Source organism: Cydia amplana, chromosome 8, assembly GCF_948474715.1.
Source record: "Cydia amplana chromosome 8, ilCydAmpl1.1, whole genome shotgun sequence".
NCBI classification, from domain to species: domain Eukaryota; kingdom Metazoa; phylum Arthropoda; class Insecta; order Lepidoptera; family Tortricidae; genus Cydia; species Cydia amplana.
Genome location: NC_086076.1, coordinates 9,942,132 through 9,958,168, shown reverse-complemented (window position 1 = coordinate 9,958,168; position 16,037 = coordinate 9,942,132). Strand labels below are relative to the sequence as shown.

The 16,037-nt window shown below is 39.0% G+C and overlaps 1 protein-coding gene across 1 annotated transcript; it reads right to left on the bottom strand.

Moving 5' to 3' along the window:
* Positions 1-2,374: 2,374 nt before the first annotated feature.
* Positions 2,375-14,964, bottom strand: LOC134650049 (uncharacterized). Its single transcript, XM_063504873.1, has 8 exons — positions 14,670-14,964; positions 13,783-13,920; positions 9,299-9,480; positions 6,179-6,383; positions 5,498-5,599; positions 4,080-4,255; positions 3,063-3,542; positions 2,375-2,727 (listed from the first exon to the last, which is right to left on the bottom strand). The coding sequence occupies exons 1-8, from the start codon at positions 14,795-14,797 to the stop codon at positions 2,402-2,404; spliced, it is 1,737 nt and encodes a 578-aa protein (XP_063360943.1). The 5' UTR covers positions 14,798-14,964; the 3' UTR covers positions 2,375-2,401.
* Positions 14,965-16,037: the final 1,073 nt, after the last annotated feature.

Below are 16,037 nucleotides of genomic sequence, written 5' to 3'. Positions count from 1 at the left end.
TCTTTCAAAATTGTATTTCATAATGTTATAGACTAATTGATAAATATTAAATGTTTTATTTGTAATTATGATAGCTTTTCACAGTATGATATTAGAATACCTACCCTCTATATACCTACTTACGTTTATTCTTTTGATACACAAGCTTAATTATACTTCCTGCTCTTGAATCATAGGTTTCATAATTGGTAAATAATTAACCAGGACCATTACGAACGATTGATATAGCTACTACGCACAAATCGTATGTAATGAAAGTATTTACATAAGTAGTAGGTACCCATTTTAGCAATTTTGTACAGACTTAGACAGATGCTAAGGCGACCCCACATTATGACGTAAGGTATCGTTCAGAAACTGTGCAGCACGCCTACACTGACTAATACTTCCCCATAAGTACAACAACCGTTTGTGCATGTTATAACTATACTTGGTCAACCAGATCTTGACAGTAGAAAAAGGCGGCAAATTTGAAAAATGTAAGCGCGAAGGGATATCGTCCCATAAAAAATTTGAATTTCGCGCCCTTTTTTTACTGACAAGATTTGGTTGACCAGCTATAGTTCGAAGTTGCATTAAAGGTGCTTGAATTAGTTCTCCACTTCACACACCGTTGTTATGCTCGTGGTGGCTTAATGTTCTCACGGAAGACTCGCTCCAGAGTCTGCAGCGATGAACTAAACCCCTTCGTGTAATATACTGTACTCGTATTTAAACTAGCTGTAAGCACGCACATAAACGTTCTTCGCTCAATCTAGTTAGCTTTCTCTTGTGATTTGCGAATTTGCCTTTTAGAATCTTTTTCTATCTAACCTAGTTATAGAATTTTATATAATAACGATTAAGATGGAGCCAAGCTTCAGTTGATGTGACTAAGTTTATTTACTGTAGTTCAAATGTTTATATTCGAAAAAAAAAAACGATAAATAATTTTGTATTTATGAACTTGAACAATTGTTTGAGTTAGGATCATTAACGGCCTGTTATTTTTGGAGGTTTACAATAGTGTGCAATAGTTTTAGAAATTTAAGACTAGGTATATAGCTACGAAGATCTGTTATGTAGTCGCAAATACCAATTAGTTTTTTTAAGGAGTTCAGCGGGCTCAGCACGGTTCCATTTGTATCGACTATCACTATGCCCGTCACTTTCGCACTTACATACTTGTTAGAACGTGACAGGCATGGTGATAAACGATAAAAATGCGACCGTGCTACTAGGGCAGGAGTGCTTGGGTGAGATAGATTTATATATTTTTTATTTTATAACGCTTATGAAATCTGACAAAATGAAAAATCTCATAGCCTTTATTTAATTGTATACCTTACTGTAATATTTTTTATTCTACATTTCTTATATTTTTTAATAAGTAAAAGTTTATGTACTCCTTGCACTAACATATAATTTATTGATTAACCTAGAAATCTAAAGATATATTTTCTAATTTGATAATATATATCATACCGTTTTGATCAATCTCACAATCGAGTAGTTAGACACTAATAATTAATTATACATATACCTATTTAGCCTAATAATTTAACAAGATACTAACTCTCCTGTTAATATTCACTAGTAAAAATTGCCAAAATTTAACCTTCCAACTAATACATTTCTTGTTAACTTTGTTACGCCTTCTTGCAAGTATCATTGTATAATTGTTATTTATGGAGTGAAGACATGAGGTGGTATCAACTAACAACTTTGTAAAAGCCTACTCATTTACAATCGAGGGCATTTGCGCAATCATTGTATGTTCTATTTATATTATTACGTATCTATTTATTGTTATACCATCCTGGGTATGAATTGTAAAATAGCTTATATTTATTTATGATATATACGCTATTTTATGGTCAATGACGAGGAACTTCTATAATACATCTCGTTAACATAGACGAGTTTGTAGTACAATGGTATTTTCTGTAATAGTTAATAAACTGTATAAGTATATTTTTATTCACTTTGTTATTGTGGCTAATTTAATTGTTATTAAATTAGTACGAACATATAATAATTGCTACTTTTCTCAGTGTTTTCGATTGTAGGTTAGTACTGACTCCTTGTAACAGTTACTATTTTGCATTTTGTTAAATATTTACAGTCGTGTTAATCGAATAAATTTTTAAAAAATTGAACCGATTGGGTTTTATTATTATGTTATATAATCTGTTATGTATATTGTGTATATTGTGGATTATTTGAATCTGGTTCGCGCTGACAAGAACCCAATCAAACAAAGAAGTTACTTGGGTTGAAATCTTTATTCGCTAAGCATGAGGCGATTTTTATTACACATACAAAATATTGTTTAATACAAATTTTGTTATAGAAATGTTCGAATAGCCACGGTAATACCTACTTAAAAGTAAACAATAATTTATTAGGTATATTTATAGTTTTACGTCTTGTCTTTTTCTATAGCTTCGGATGGCGAGATCGGTTTCGACTCGTACGGGTACAAGTCGATGCTCTGCACGTGCGCTCGGACCGACACGCCCGGAGGGACCCCGAAGTAGTCCTGGCCTATGTTCCTAATAATGGTGGTTCCCGGTTTAGTGTGCTGAATATTGAATCCTATACCGTACAGCGGACCATCTTTATCGCCTTTCCCAGCGCCGTAATCGTCCCTCTCGTCATTAGTATTCGTCGGCTGGAAAGGTTTTAGTGGCACATAAGGTTTCTTCGCCGGTTTATAAGGCTTGCTCGTTGGCCGCCCCGGTTTGCCTGTAATTTGTAATCAGTTCTAAAGTCCATGCGGTGCATTGCCTGTGCTGGTGCCGGAAGGTGTGGTGTAATAAAAACCAGATTGGTCGTGAATAAAGTTTATTGCGATCAAGCGAGTTATATAAAAGGGTCCAGTGCATTCTTCTATCAAATGTGATTAGCAAAGAAGATTTAAACACAATTGTAGAAAATAAGTAATAGATTCTACTTTAATAAGCGAACAAGAAAGTGCTAAGTAAAATTTGATTCATTTTCGGTGGTCTGAATGTTTCTGTCAGTTTGAAAAATCAGACAAGATCACTAACATGTGCTTGTCATCTATTCATCATCATCACCTGGTCCTTTGGTGGGCTTGTCTCCGAAGCCTGCGTCTCCATCAAAGCCGAGGTCTTCGTCGCCGCCGCCGTCCTGGTTGCCGCTTTGGCTTCCGCCACTGCTTCCACCTTGATTAAGAGGGGGTTTGCTGCTGCCTTGGTTGTAAGAACCTTGACTGCCAGAGCCGCTCCCTTGGTTAAAAGGACCTTTGTTCCCACTGCCTAAGGGGCCTTTATTGCCACTGCCTTGGTTAAAAGAGCCCTGGTTACTCCCGCCTTGGTTATAAGAGCCGTCGTCACTGTCCTTGTCAAAAGGAGTGTGATTGTCGTCATCCCCGTTGTAGGACTGGGAATAGTCGCCATCTCCGGTGACGTCATCGTCGTCAGTGAAGCCTGTGGGCCGAGTGGGCTTGATGGGCTTCTTGCTGGGCTTGCCAGGTTTGTCTTTATCTGAGAATGGCGAAGGCTTTACGTGGCCTGAAGCAGCAGTAGCGTCTGGACCTGAACAATAAAAGAGAAATATCGAATTAATTTGCATTTCAGTAGGCTATTCAATAATAAGCACAGTTATATCTGTAGACTTAGGCGTATTGGTAACCAAAAAACCGGCCAAGTGCGAGTCGGACTCGCGCACGGAGGGTTCCGCACCATCAACAAAAAACAAGCAAAAAAACGGTCACCCATCCAAGTACTGACCCCGCCCGACGTTGCTTAACTTCGGTCAAAAATCACGTTTGTTATATGGGAGCCCCACTTAAATCTTTATTTTATTCTGTTTTTACTATTTTTTGTTATAGCGGCAACAGAAATACATCATCTGTGAAAATTTCAACTGTCTAGCTATCACGGTTCGTGAGATACAGCCTGGTGACAGACGAACGGACGGACGGACGGACGGACAGCGAAGTCTTAGTAATAGGGTCCCGTTTTTACCCTTTGGGTACGGAATCCTAAAAAGAAGATATGGTAAGAAAGTAAAAGTTCGAAACTTAAATTTTTAGTAAAGTAACTTAGTAGGCAAGTTAGTAACTGGTGTACCTTGGAAAATATCACCAACTCCTGTGTCGTCGGGCGAGAAGCCGGTGGCGCCCGCGCTCACGAAGTCGGAGTCGTACGCGCTGGGAATGGTGGGGAAGTAGGCGGGGATGTACGGGTCCTTGTTGCTTTTCACGATGCGGTAGCCGATGCCCGGCCCGGCTATGTAGTTCACCGTTCTGGAACGATCGTGAATATTTTTAACAAGCTTTTATTAGGTCGACCTGTATGTGACTATGTAATGGAATCTAGGGGTTTTTAGAATTGTCTCAATGAGTATTAGTTGTCTGTCGTAAGAAAAGTACAGTCAGCGATAAAAGCTTGTACCAAAAATGATTTTTTTTCCAAAAACTTATATAAGTAGATACCTAGTACAATACTGATAACAGAAATGTATAACTCGGCCTAAGACAGACAGTCCCACATGCACGATCTAAAGACCTACACATTGATTAGTGTTCTACTAACCGGAAGTAGCAAATGTATGAACTCGCACTCTTACTCGTACTTGAGTAGGTACTTGTAACACTAAGTTTTCATGACAAGTTCTACATCAAGACTTAGTATCGCGCTCCTATGGGAATTACGTATGCACGTAGTTACCAAGTCGGTACAAATTTATCGTGGTTGAAGTCTAAATTGAAGCTAACATAATTATGCCAATATTGCAAATTTGACGATAGTCAAGCGAGATGTAGGTATGATGTGGGTCCTTTCGTATTTAGTGCGAATGAGGGTATTTTGTAAGGGTTTAATAGACACAGTGTAAATAAAATTAATAGTCCCAGTAGGTAGGCTACATGTCGTTCCACACTATAACGTATCACCAATCGGTCCCTAGGGGCAATGAATACCTAGTTCGGGCTTAGAATTTGAATTTATCAGCAATGTTTTAGATGGAGCACAACTTTATTGTAAAGGGAATAAGAGTGTGTAAGTAATTTTGAACACCTCGCCCGCTAGCTATATCTGCTGTCGACTGTACCATCAAGTTCGCTAGTGACACGATTCGAATGACTAAAATAGTTAATTTGGTGATAAAGCCGTGCCAAAGTAATATATCCAAATCCTAAGCCTATTCATCATCTGAGCGCCCCTTAGCTACTTCTGCTGCAGATTGAGAGTAGAAACGTATCACTTTCTGCACACTTCATAGATAAACAACAATGACCCACTTTCAGAGCATGAGAAATGAAAAAAAAAAAATGTTTTCTACGGCAATCTTCGGCTGCAAATCCTAAATATTATGTTCCATAGATGATAGATCTAAGATCCATTACCTATAAGGGATTTCCACCCTGTATCTTCTGGATCTCTCAAGATTTATACTGATATAATACCCAGGTTGTATCGCGCGGGGGCACAGCTGGGATTGACGCCAGGATGATGATGATGATGAATACCCAGGTTGTATGAAATACCTTTGCACTCCTTTGTCGTCCAGGAAAGTGTAGGAGCCTCGTACATTGCCTTGCGCATCGCTGCTCTCCGTACGCCTCTGATCTGGGCCCGCCGATATGAATCTACAATATTTTAAAACCATTACAAATTAAGTTTTTAGGTACTATTCGCTATAATAGTTATTTATGATACGGTGTGTTTAAAACACGAACGAAGTGAGTGAGTGAGTGAGTGATGCGTTTAAAATGAGGCCCCTTTTACACAGGCAGGACTGACTCGGTGAAGATCAGGTTTGGAGTTGTCAGGGTGCGCAGACAACTGCCATGTAAGAAAAATTTCACTACCCACGTTACGGTACCTGTACGGTTACCATCAGTTTGTCACTGACATAAACGCCGTCGAGAACGTAATTTACTTTCTATACATCTCGCTCGCACTCGCATATTCGTGCAAACGGGATGTATAGAATGTAAATTACGTTCTCGACGGCGTTTATGTCAGTGACAAACTGATGGTAACCGTACTGAGCACTCCTTGCACGGCAGTGGCAGTGTCTATTCTCGCACAAGCGGGGCTTGGTCTCGCACAAGCCGCGGGCTCGGTAGAACAGCGAACCAATCAGGTTGAAGTGCGTCAACTTATGGGACCCAGAGTCCCACTGCCTTGTACACTTAACTAACAGTCTAACACGTCTGTAATACCTGTAGGATCCGTCCAGCCCACGTTGCACAGCAGTGCGTCCTCTCGGCCGCGTCTCCCCTCGCACTAGAGGGGCTCGATGGAACGGCGAGCCGACCAGGTTGGGGCTGTCGGGGTGCGCCGAGGACACGTGGAAGCCGGTGTCGCGGCCCGCAATATAGGACACGTCGTGTCGCTCGCCGACGTCGTCCACGTACGAGTAGTGTCCTGATTACGGAATTTGGTGAGTTGGTGATTATAATAAATAAGATTTTTATGAATATTTTATACAAAAGGACCCATTTTCACCCTAATCATGCATAATTAGAGTACAATACCGGTCGAAAATGGTACGTGCTCACAGGCTTCGGTCCGGTCACATTCCATTGAATACGAGGGCTGTTTGATAAGTACCCGTTTTCCAAATGTATTAATATCACGGGCCGAAAATATGTATACAATCGTTTTAAGCCATTTTTCAGAGGTGGGAAAATTTAAAAAAAAAAGCGGCCAAGTGCGAGTCGGACTCGCCCATGAAGGGTTCCGTATTTAGGCGATTTATGACGTATAAAAAAAAAACTACTTACTAGATCTCGTTCAAACCAATTTTCGGTGGAAGTTTACATGGTAATGTACATCATATATTTTTTTTAGTATTATCATTCTCTTATTTTAGAAGTTACAGGGGGGGGGACACACATTTTACCACTTTGGAAGTGTCTCTCGCGCAAACTATTCAGTTTAGAAAAAAAATATATTAGAAACCTCAATATCATTTTTGAAGACCTACCCCACACGTATGGGTTTGATGAAAAAAAAATTTTTGAGTTTCAGTTCGAAGTATGGGGAACCCCAAAAATTTATTGTTTTTTTTCTATTTTTGTGTGAAAATCTTAATGCGGTTCACAGAATACATCTACTTACCAAGTTTCAACAGTATAGTTCTTATAGTTTCGGAGAAAAGTGGCTGTGACATACGGACGGACAGACAGACGGACAGACGGACAGACGGACAGACAGACAGACAGACAGACATGACGAATCTATAAGGGTTCCGTTTTTTGCCATTTGGCTACGGAACCCTAAAAACAGCATTCTTTTGTTTTTTTCTCATTTGACAGCGATTCAGTGAAAGCGTGAACTTAAAATTGTGAAAATGGAGAAAGAGCAGTATCGGTCTGTAATTAGATTCTTGTTTTTGGAAGGAAAAACATGTGATGAAATAAAAGTAAGAATGCAAGCGGCTTACCATGAATGTGCTCCTTCTATGACAACCGTCAGATACTGGTTTAACGAGTTTAAGCGGGGGAGAACAACCGTCTTTGATGAGGATCGCCCAGGCCGCCCAATTGAGGTCACTACAGACGATATGGTTAAGAAAATTGAAAATATCGTTTTAGCCGACCGCCGAATTGAACTTTGAGAAACCGTTGATGCTGTAAATGTTCCAATCGAGCGGGTACAAAACATATTAGAAGATAAATTGGGTATGAAGACAGTATCGGCGAGGTGGGTGCCGCGTTTACTCACGGAGGAACAAAAACGGAACCGACTGACTACTTCGGAGCAGTGTTTGGCCGTGTTCAAACGTAACCCGAAGGAGTTTCTGCGTCGTTTCATGACCGTAGACGAAACGTGGGTCACCACTACCCTCCGGAAATGAAAGGGCAGTCGAAGCAGTGGATTTTACCGGGTGAACCTGCGCGAAAGATAGCAAACTCGTTCCATCGGCTGGAAAGGTCATGGCGACCGTTTTTTGGGATTCGCAGGGTATTATACATATTGAGTTCTTAGAAAAGGGGAAAACGATAACAGGGCAGTACTATGCCAATTTATTAGATGAATTTGACGCTGTGTTGAAGGACAAACGACCCCATTTAAAAAATAAAAAAGTACTGTTTCATCACGACAACGCACCAGCTCATTCGTCTAGAGTTGTGATGGCTAAATTAACACAATTACGCTACGCCCTATTGCCTTACCCCCCGTATTCTCCAGATTTGACCCCATGCGATTTATTTTTGTTTCCCAACCTGAAAAAATGGCTCGGTGGTAAGCGATTTGGATCAAATGACGAAGTCATTGCCGCCACAGAGGCCTATTTTAATGACTTTCCGAAATCATACTTTTTGGATGGTTTATTGAAGCTTGAATATAGGTGGAACAAGTGTATAGAGGTAAAAGGAGACTATGAAGAAAAATAAATGCATATAAACAAAAACAACTGATAATTTTTTTCATAAACGGGTACTTATCAAACAGCCCTCGTATGTTTGCTCATCTGATGAGGAAAGCAGAGTCGCCCAACTGCGATATCTGCGACTCTGTCGAGGATATGCATCACTTCCTAATGGAATGTGTCCGGACTCGAGACAAGAGGGCGGAACTATTTCAAGGTAGAGATTATACAGTAATGGATATTGGGGTTTTCCAATCTAATTGGCGGAACCCCTTTCAAAAAGTGCGAAATTTTTGTACAGTTTTTTTGATGTTTTTGTTTAGTAACGCTCGTTGAAATTCTTAGTTATAGAGGCCCAACGGAGCCGACGTGTCTTTTTGATAAAGGCTTCTTTTAAATAAATAGATAAAAAAAAAAATTAGAGTACAATAATTATATTGTGATACAAAACACTACAAGACACCATAGTTAGTGCACACCGTTAATGTATACCTGGGGGCCCAGCCAAGACAATCGCTGATAAAACGCCAATCGAAACTTAAACAATGTATGGAAATAGTCACGTGACTTTTCATAGCATACGTAGCATCTGTCATCCCCATACATTTTTATTAGTGTTCCGTACAAAACTTTGTTCACGGCGCACATAGGTAGGTACTAGGTATTTCTTTTCGTTTCGCTTTTATCGATGTAGTAATAGTAGTACAACTGTCACTTAAGAACTAAAGCCCCCAGCAGTTTATGTAAAATAGTAATAAATGAAAAATCTACGTTGCAGTAGGTAGGTATACACAATTATTTACATAGTGATGCGCCATGTAAGCCGTGTTTTTTAAAATAACTTGCACGTGAAGAAATACGTTTTAAGAGGTCAGTACTCGTATCGTAGACAGGCCGAGCCTAGTGTGTGCAAAAACTGAAAATGCCCATATATTAAAATGTATTGTCATGGGATGTTATGTACCTTTAACGTCTCCCCTGGCGTCAGCGTTCTCATTCTTGGAGTAGGTGCGGGTGTCGAACTTGTACGCGTAGCTGGGGTCCTCGTTGGGGTCGAAGAAGGGGTCGTCCTTGTTCCCGATGGGCCCGCGCGGCCGCTGGTCTAGGTCCATCTTGCGGTGCACATTGGGGCCTTTCGCCCGAAAGCTATGGGAAAATAATGTGATACGATTCAAACATATACGGAGAAAATATAAAAATTAATCGATTAGGTAAGTAAGTCGTAGATGAAGCTTTTCACTCGTCTTACAGGCTTAAAAAGTAGTAAGTACACCTACTCGTACAATAACTAGCTAGGTACTTTAAATAAGCTTTCATGCGTTGGCAACAGAGATGCGATTTATTTGAAATACTTCTATTTAAAATGCAAATACAAAATGCAAAATACCTATTTTGTATTTTGCATTTAAATGCCTTTTAGTAAAAAGCATTTTGTATTTTATTTGAAATACTTTTCGAGATGTATTTTGCATTTTGCATTTATTTCAAAATGCAAAATACTTTGTGCTTAAGTTTAGCCGACATTACCAGTCAAACAAAATGAAATGAACGAATGACGCTTGTATTGCCAAATTTGACCGATAGAGGCGCCTACTGCTAGCCATGCCAGTCAGAGTGCGCGCCTTATTCGCTCCGTGCAAAGCACCCGTAGGGGAAGCCGAAACGATCGCAGCGCTTGATGTGGCCAATAATGACAAGATTGGTATCAGTGTTTCTGTCAATTCCCATACTTCTCAGTTATTTTAGCTTTATAATCATACTTACGATAAAAATCACGATAGCTATTGTGTGGTAAACTGCAATAATACTGGACGAAACCGTAATAGTAAATTTTATATATTTTCAACGCCGAGCTAGATATTAGCTTTTTATATCATATAGTACTATTCCAGGCTTAACAACGTAATGGCTAAACATTTTATCTAGTCTATGTCAACACAGAGTTTTTCTTGTATGTTAATAAAATAGCTAATACAGTGTACCAACATTAAGTGATTGTAATATTAGTTATTTAAAGCCCGTCAAAAGCACACTTTTGGCACGTAGGGTTATCTGTCGTCTGTCACAAGTGTCACAACAGACATTGTGTCTTAAGCGGGAGAACATAAATTTTTAACATAAAATGTGTTGATTAAAACCTGTGAAAAAGGTCAAAGTTTTTATAATTGCAAGCATCGTACGTATCCCCAGGAAAAGGATAGTGAGTCATCAAAACAGTGAAACATGCGTTTATTCATTGAATTTGTAACGAAACAACAACGAAGGATATTGACCGAATAATATAAAATACACAGATAATTCTTACTGTTTTCACTAAAGCAAAAACCAAGTGTATTTAACATTAAATACGAATAGATTCCGCACATTGTTAAGTACATTATAGTAAATATTTTTAAGGAATAATCTTTATTTTGTTGCGCTCGCTATTTGACAGCGCCGACCACGTTGCGAACGCTAGGCGGCGCTGCCATCGTGCACGGTCTCAATAGTCGTTTAGACTTGCGGCTCGCGGCTCGGCTCGTGGCTCGCCTCGACGCACTCGCGTTCGGCTTGTCATTCGGTTATAAACCTTATGCCGTGCCGTTAGTGTTTAAATTATATTAGCTCGACGAGCTTGCGAGCCACGAGACGAGCCGCGAGCCCACCGCTTACACTCGCGTTTCGTGGCGCGGCTCGCGGCTCGTCTCGTGGATCGCGCGAGAGTCTAAACCGGCTATTATGTCTGACTAGTGTCAATGTCAAACGAAAACGACGAACATGATCTATGGCTATGAAACGCAACGCCGCTGACGCCGACGATTCGATTTCACTGATTTATTGTTTGCTGGTGCTGGTGAAGTGGTTACTGATTTGATTTGATTACCTACTTTTATGATATTGAAGTGTTGTTGTTATCCCTACAATACTGGAACGGCTATGTACTGTACTACAACAAGATAATTTAGATAATGTAAACATTTACATGATTTACATTATTGATACGCGTACCTACTGATAAATATGACCAAAATGTCATGCATAAGGTGCCATGTTATTAGACGTTTTTGTTTGGCTCGGCATTGTGTCTCTATTTCTCATGATAAATAAGTACCTAAAATAAATAAAAATATCTGAGATTTGGTCAAAAGGTATTTTATTTTGAAAAAGTATTTTGAAAATACCTATTTTGTATTTAGCATTTGAAATACAAAACGCAAAACTATTTGGTATTTTGCATTTGAAATAGTAAATCTGAAAAGTATTTTGCATTTTGTATTTAAATGCTTTTTTAAAACCATTTTGTACATCTCTGTCTATGGCTATGAAACGCAACGCCGCTGACGCCGACGATTCGATTTCACTGATTTATTGTTTGCTGGTGCTGGTGAAGTGGTTACTGATTTGATTTGATTACCTACTTTTATGATATTGAAGTGTTGTTGTTATCCCTACAATACTGGAACGGCTATGTACTGTACTACAACAAGATAATTTAGATAATGTAAACATTTACATGATTTACATTATTGATACGCGTACCTACTGATAAATATGACCAAAATGTCATGCATAAGGTGCCATGTTATTAGACGTTTTTGTTTGGCTCGGCATTGTGTCTCTATTTCTCATGATAAATAAGTACCTAAAATAAATAAAAATATCTGAGATTTGGTCAAAAGGTATTTTATTTTGAAAAAGTATTTTGAAAATACCTATTTTGTATTTAGCATTTGAAATACAAAACGCAAAACTATTTGGTATTTTGCATTTGAAATAGTAAATCTGAAAAGTATTTTGCATTTTGTATTTAAATGCTTTTTTAAAACCATTTTGTACATCTCTGGTTGGCAAGGATAACTTAAGTCACATATCGCCTACTTTCTTTACCTATTTGCGTATAGCAAGTCTGTTTCGATAACAATGAAGTTGTAGCAAGATTGTAGGATGGTTCATGCACCTTTTACTCACGGTGCTGTCCGCACGCTCTAGTGCTCCTGACCTTGTCGTGGCACGAGATGTATGATAGATATCTTTCTACGTACTCCTATGTATACTTACTTTATCAATCAACATTTAAGCCTATTATCAATGCGTGCGGTTCTCATGTTACCTAATCGTATCAAGATGCTAGTGTGTGAACGCTAATAGGACTACTGCTCTGAGACTAATCTTGCGATTAAGGAGCGTTCGAGTAAAAATAATTAGTCCTCACAGATATGCCCAAATAGTAATCAAAATATATCAAAAATCTTTCATGCCATACCTGTACCCGTACCACGAGTCACTCGGTGTCAATACTGACATATTTTACGCTAACGTCTACGGAATTTACTTTCTATACATCTCGCTCGCCACTAATATGCCAGTACGAGCGAGATGCATAGAAAGTAAGTTAGGTACGTCACGTTACGTTCACGCTAGCCTTTATGTCAGTGCCAAACTGTTGGTAGCTGTACTTATCTAACTGAAAATTGTCAACTTTAGTTGTGTAGCCAACCGTGGTGAGCCGTTAAACTTGTCTACATGTATGTTGTTTTGGTTTAAGTACTTTTAATGGGAGAGGAATTTTGGTAGCATCTGTGAACTTCTTACCATGAGGCAAATATCCCTTAGGGTAGGTAGTTAGGTACCTACTGTAGTTTACACATTGAATACGTATAGGGTCAGGCTCTGCACCGACTTGGCAAGGGTATGTTGGTGCCAGAAGAAATGTCAAATTCCTATGAAAATATGACATTTATAGTGGCACTAAATACTTTGTCGCCGCAAAGTCGATGATAGAGATAGAGATCTTTATTTGCATTCCATAGTACAAATGTTATATACATGGACCCTGGAAAGGGTGTAGCAAAAAATTGGTGGGTCACAATATCACAGTTTTGGTTATTATTAATACTGACTTATACTTGCTTATACTTAGGTTCGATATTATAATACTTATATCGATCTACATCGATCTAGATTAAGCTGAAGATGAAGCTAGATCGATCGAGTTACCATCAACACGCACTACGCTACCGATCCTACGCATGTTCAATGTGTATTACGTTGAAAGGGATTCTTAATTCCTATTAAGCCAAAAGCCCAATTTGACAATTTAAGAATAAGGTATCCCTGGGACATCGCGTGGGTGGATATCGTTGGAACTCTCAACTCTAAAGCGGAATCCAGACGGGATTTCAGATCGGTCGATTTGATCAGAAAATAAATTGGCGTCGATCTCCAATTTAATCACCAATTTCAGTTTAAGAGGCACAATTTGGTATTCTTGCGTCCGCACCTCCATTTTATCGGTAATATTGGTCATAATCGGCGATTGAAATCAGCGAGCCAAATTGCCTTTTGCGTCCACACGTACTGATTTGATCGGACAATTTCATCAGATTGGCGAAAAATAACCCTCGTCTGGGCACGCCTTAAGAGGTTCGTATGGAGATCTGGTAGTGGTACTAATATGTGATCACTCACCCTCTAGGTCCGGCGGTGTAGACGGTCTCCTTGACGGTCCCGGACGCAGGGTCCACGGCTCCGAAGCGCCCGCCGACCACCTTGTTGGCGTTAGCGTGCGCCAAGTGGTAGCTGCTGCCCCGGTCCTTATTCGCGTATCTGTTGTCGGATAACTATAGCTGGTCAACCAAATCTTGACAGTAAAAAAAGGCGCGAAATTCAAATTTGCTATGGGACGATATCCCTTCGCGCCTACATTTTTCAAATTTGCCGCCTTTTTCTACTGTCAAGATCTGGTTGACCAAGTATACTTTAATATGTGACCCATGCACTATTAAGTCATACGAAGTAATCAATCATATTTTGTGTGTGCGAAGGCGATTTGGCAATTGATTGAAACACAATGAAGTGAAATCATTATTAATATTGAAGAATATGAAGTATTTAATTATTGGAGATAAGTTATATACTGAATTGGATTGGAATTGGTGACAGGGCAGTGCGCCGAGACAGTAGAGATTTTTAATTGTGATTTTTATTAATTATTTATAAGAAAGTACATATAATTAATTAAAAGCGCCATTTTTATATACTTAGGTAATTCATTTCATGTATCATAGGTATGTAATAAAAACCGTGCAAAGTTTTAACCCTGACAATTAATCTTCAATAAGTAAATTTTCTTTGGTGTGTTCTATTCTCGTTTCATAAATTATTTTTCAGTATTCATTAATTCATTACCGCAAATAAGATAACAACAAAATGTTAATGATGACATGATCTAATTTATCACACCTTATCATTACAACAGTATCAAAATACTCGTAGTTAATCGGATAATCAACCTGCTCTAACTAATCTCTAAAACTCTCGTGTACCAATCGATCAATAGCAAAGCACTCAGTTACCCAAAATCAAAGGATCCATCGGTGTTCACAGTATTGTAATCCCCTTCGTTCGTCCGGGACTTCCCCGGAATCACCTGAGTCCGGGCTAGGCCACACACACACAACACACTAAACACTTTCCAAGACATGGCAACTTGGCAACACTTCACCCTACTGCGGCGAAGATGGAAATGTATTTATTTTGTTTTTAATATTTCATTGCACAGTTGACTGTGTGAGGATTGGGTTTGACTATGGAGGTAAAAAACAAAGGCGCTCTTATATACCGCGGTCAAAACGAGCGCGGACGGAGGCGCGCCGCGTGAAAACGCCCGGACGTCATTGTTATTAATATTGAGCCTGCGAAGCACTACAAGCAATAGGTAAACTATTTTTCACCTCAGCAGCTCGAACAAGGGTACTTTGCTACTTAAAAACTCTAGTTACTACTGAGTTTTTAAGTAGCAAAGTACCCTTGTTCGAGCTGTTGAGGTGAAAACTTAATTGTTAGTATATCTTAAGAAAACGAGTGAATAGGTAAGTCATGAAGAAGGAATACATTTTTCGGGTTCTCTAATATGTTCTCACTGCTGAGGTGAAAAGTTTTGTGAACTACAGGAGATCATAGTTATTTACATCTCGTGCGCTTTTGAGTCCCTTACTACGCTCAAGATTCTAAATTAGTATAGAATCTTTCGCTTGCACGGGACTCAAAATAAGCACTCGAAGAAATATCAAACTTTGATCTCTTGTTGTACAAATAACTATTTATTACTGGAAGTTTTTGCATTTTGGAAACACACCTTACAACGCTCATATCTATATATTTAAAAAATCTTAAAATAGAGAGGCGATTAAATCCGCCTACCTATAGAGTCTGCGCGGAAAGAGAAGAGTAATGGAATGTATGGGGCCTAGGCCGATTCCTATAGGCTAGGCTAGCATGTACCTAAGTGCAATTTAAAAAATCTGCATTGTATCTGCATCCTAATATATTTCAACCCATTCACTGCTAAGCTAATATGCAAGTAGCGCTACGTACCCTGTGCCATGGTTTTGCCCAAGTAGGTTTTTAGCGAAAATTTTTCGTAGAGGCGAGACGATAATGTGTTGACAACCTATATCAACGAATTATACATTTTACTAATACTAAGTATATCGTGAATATTGTAGGTAAGTAACAGGTTACCTACCTTGATGTCGTAAAATCGTCTAAGCGGCCTAGCTTGATAAAACAAGCCAAATAATTATATGCAAGGTCATAAATGGTACAATAAAAGTCAAAATAATGACTTATAATCAAATAAAGCATCATTAGGTTAAATCCTAAGTCATCATTTAAAGATCACTAGAATCTGCCGGATATTAAAAATGAGAAAATGACATAAA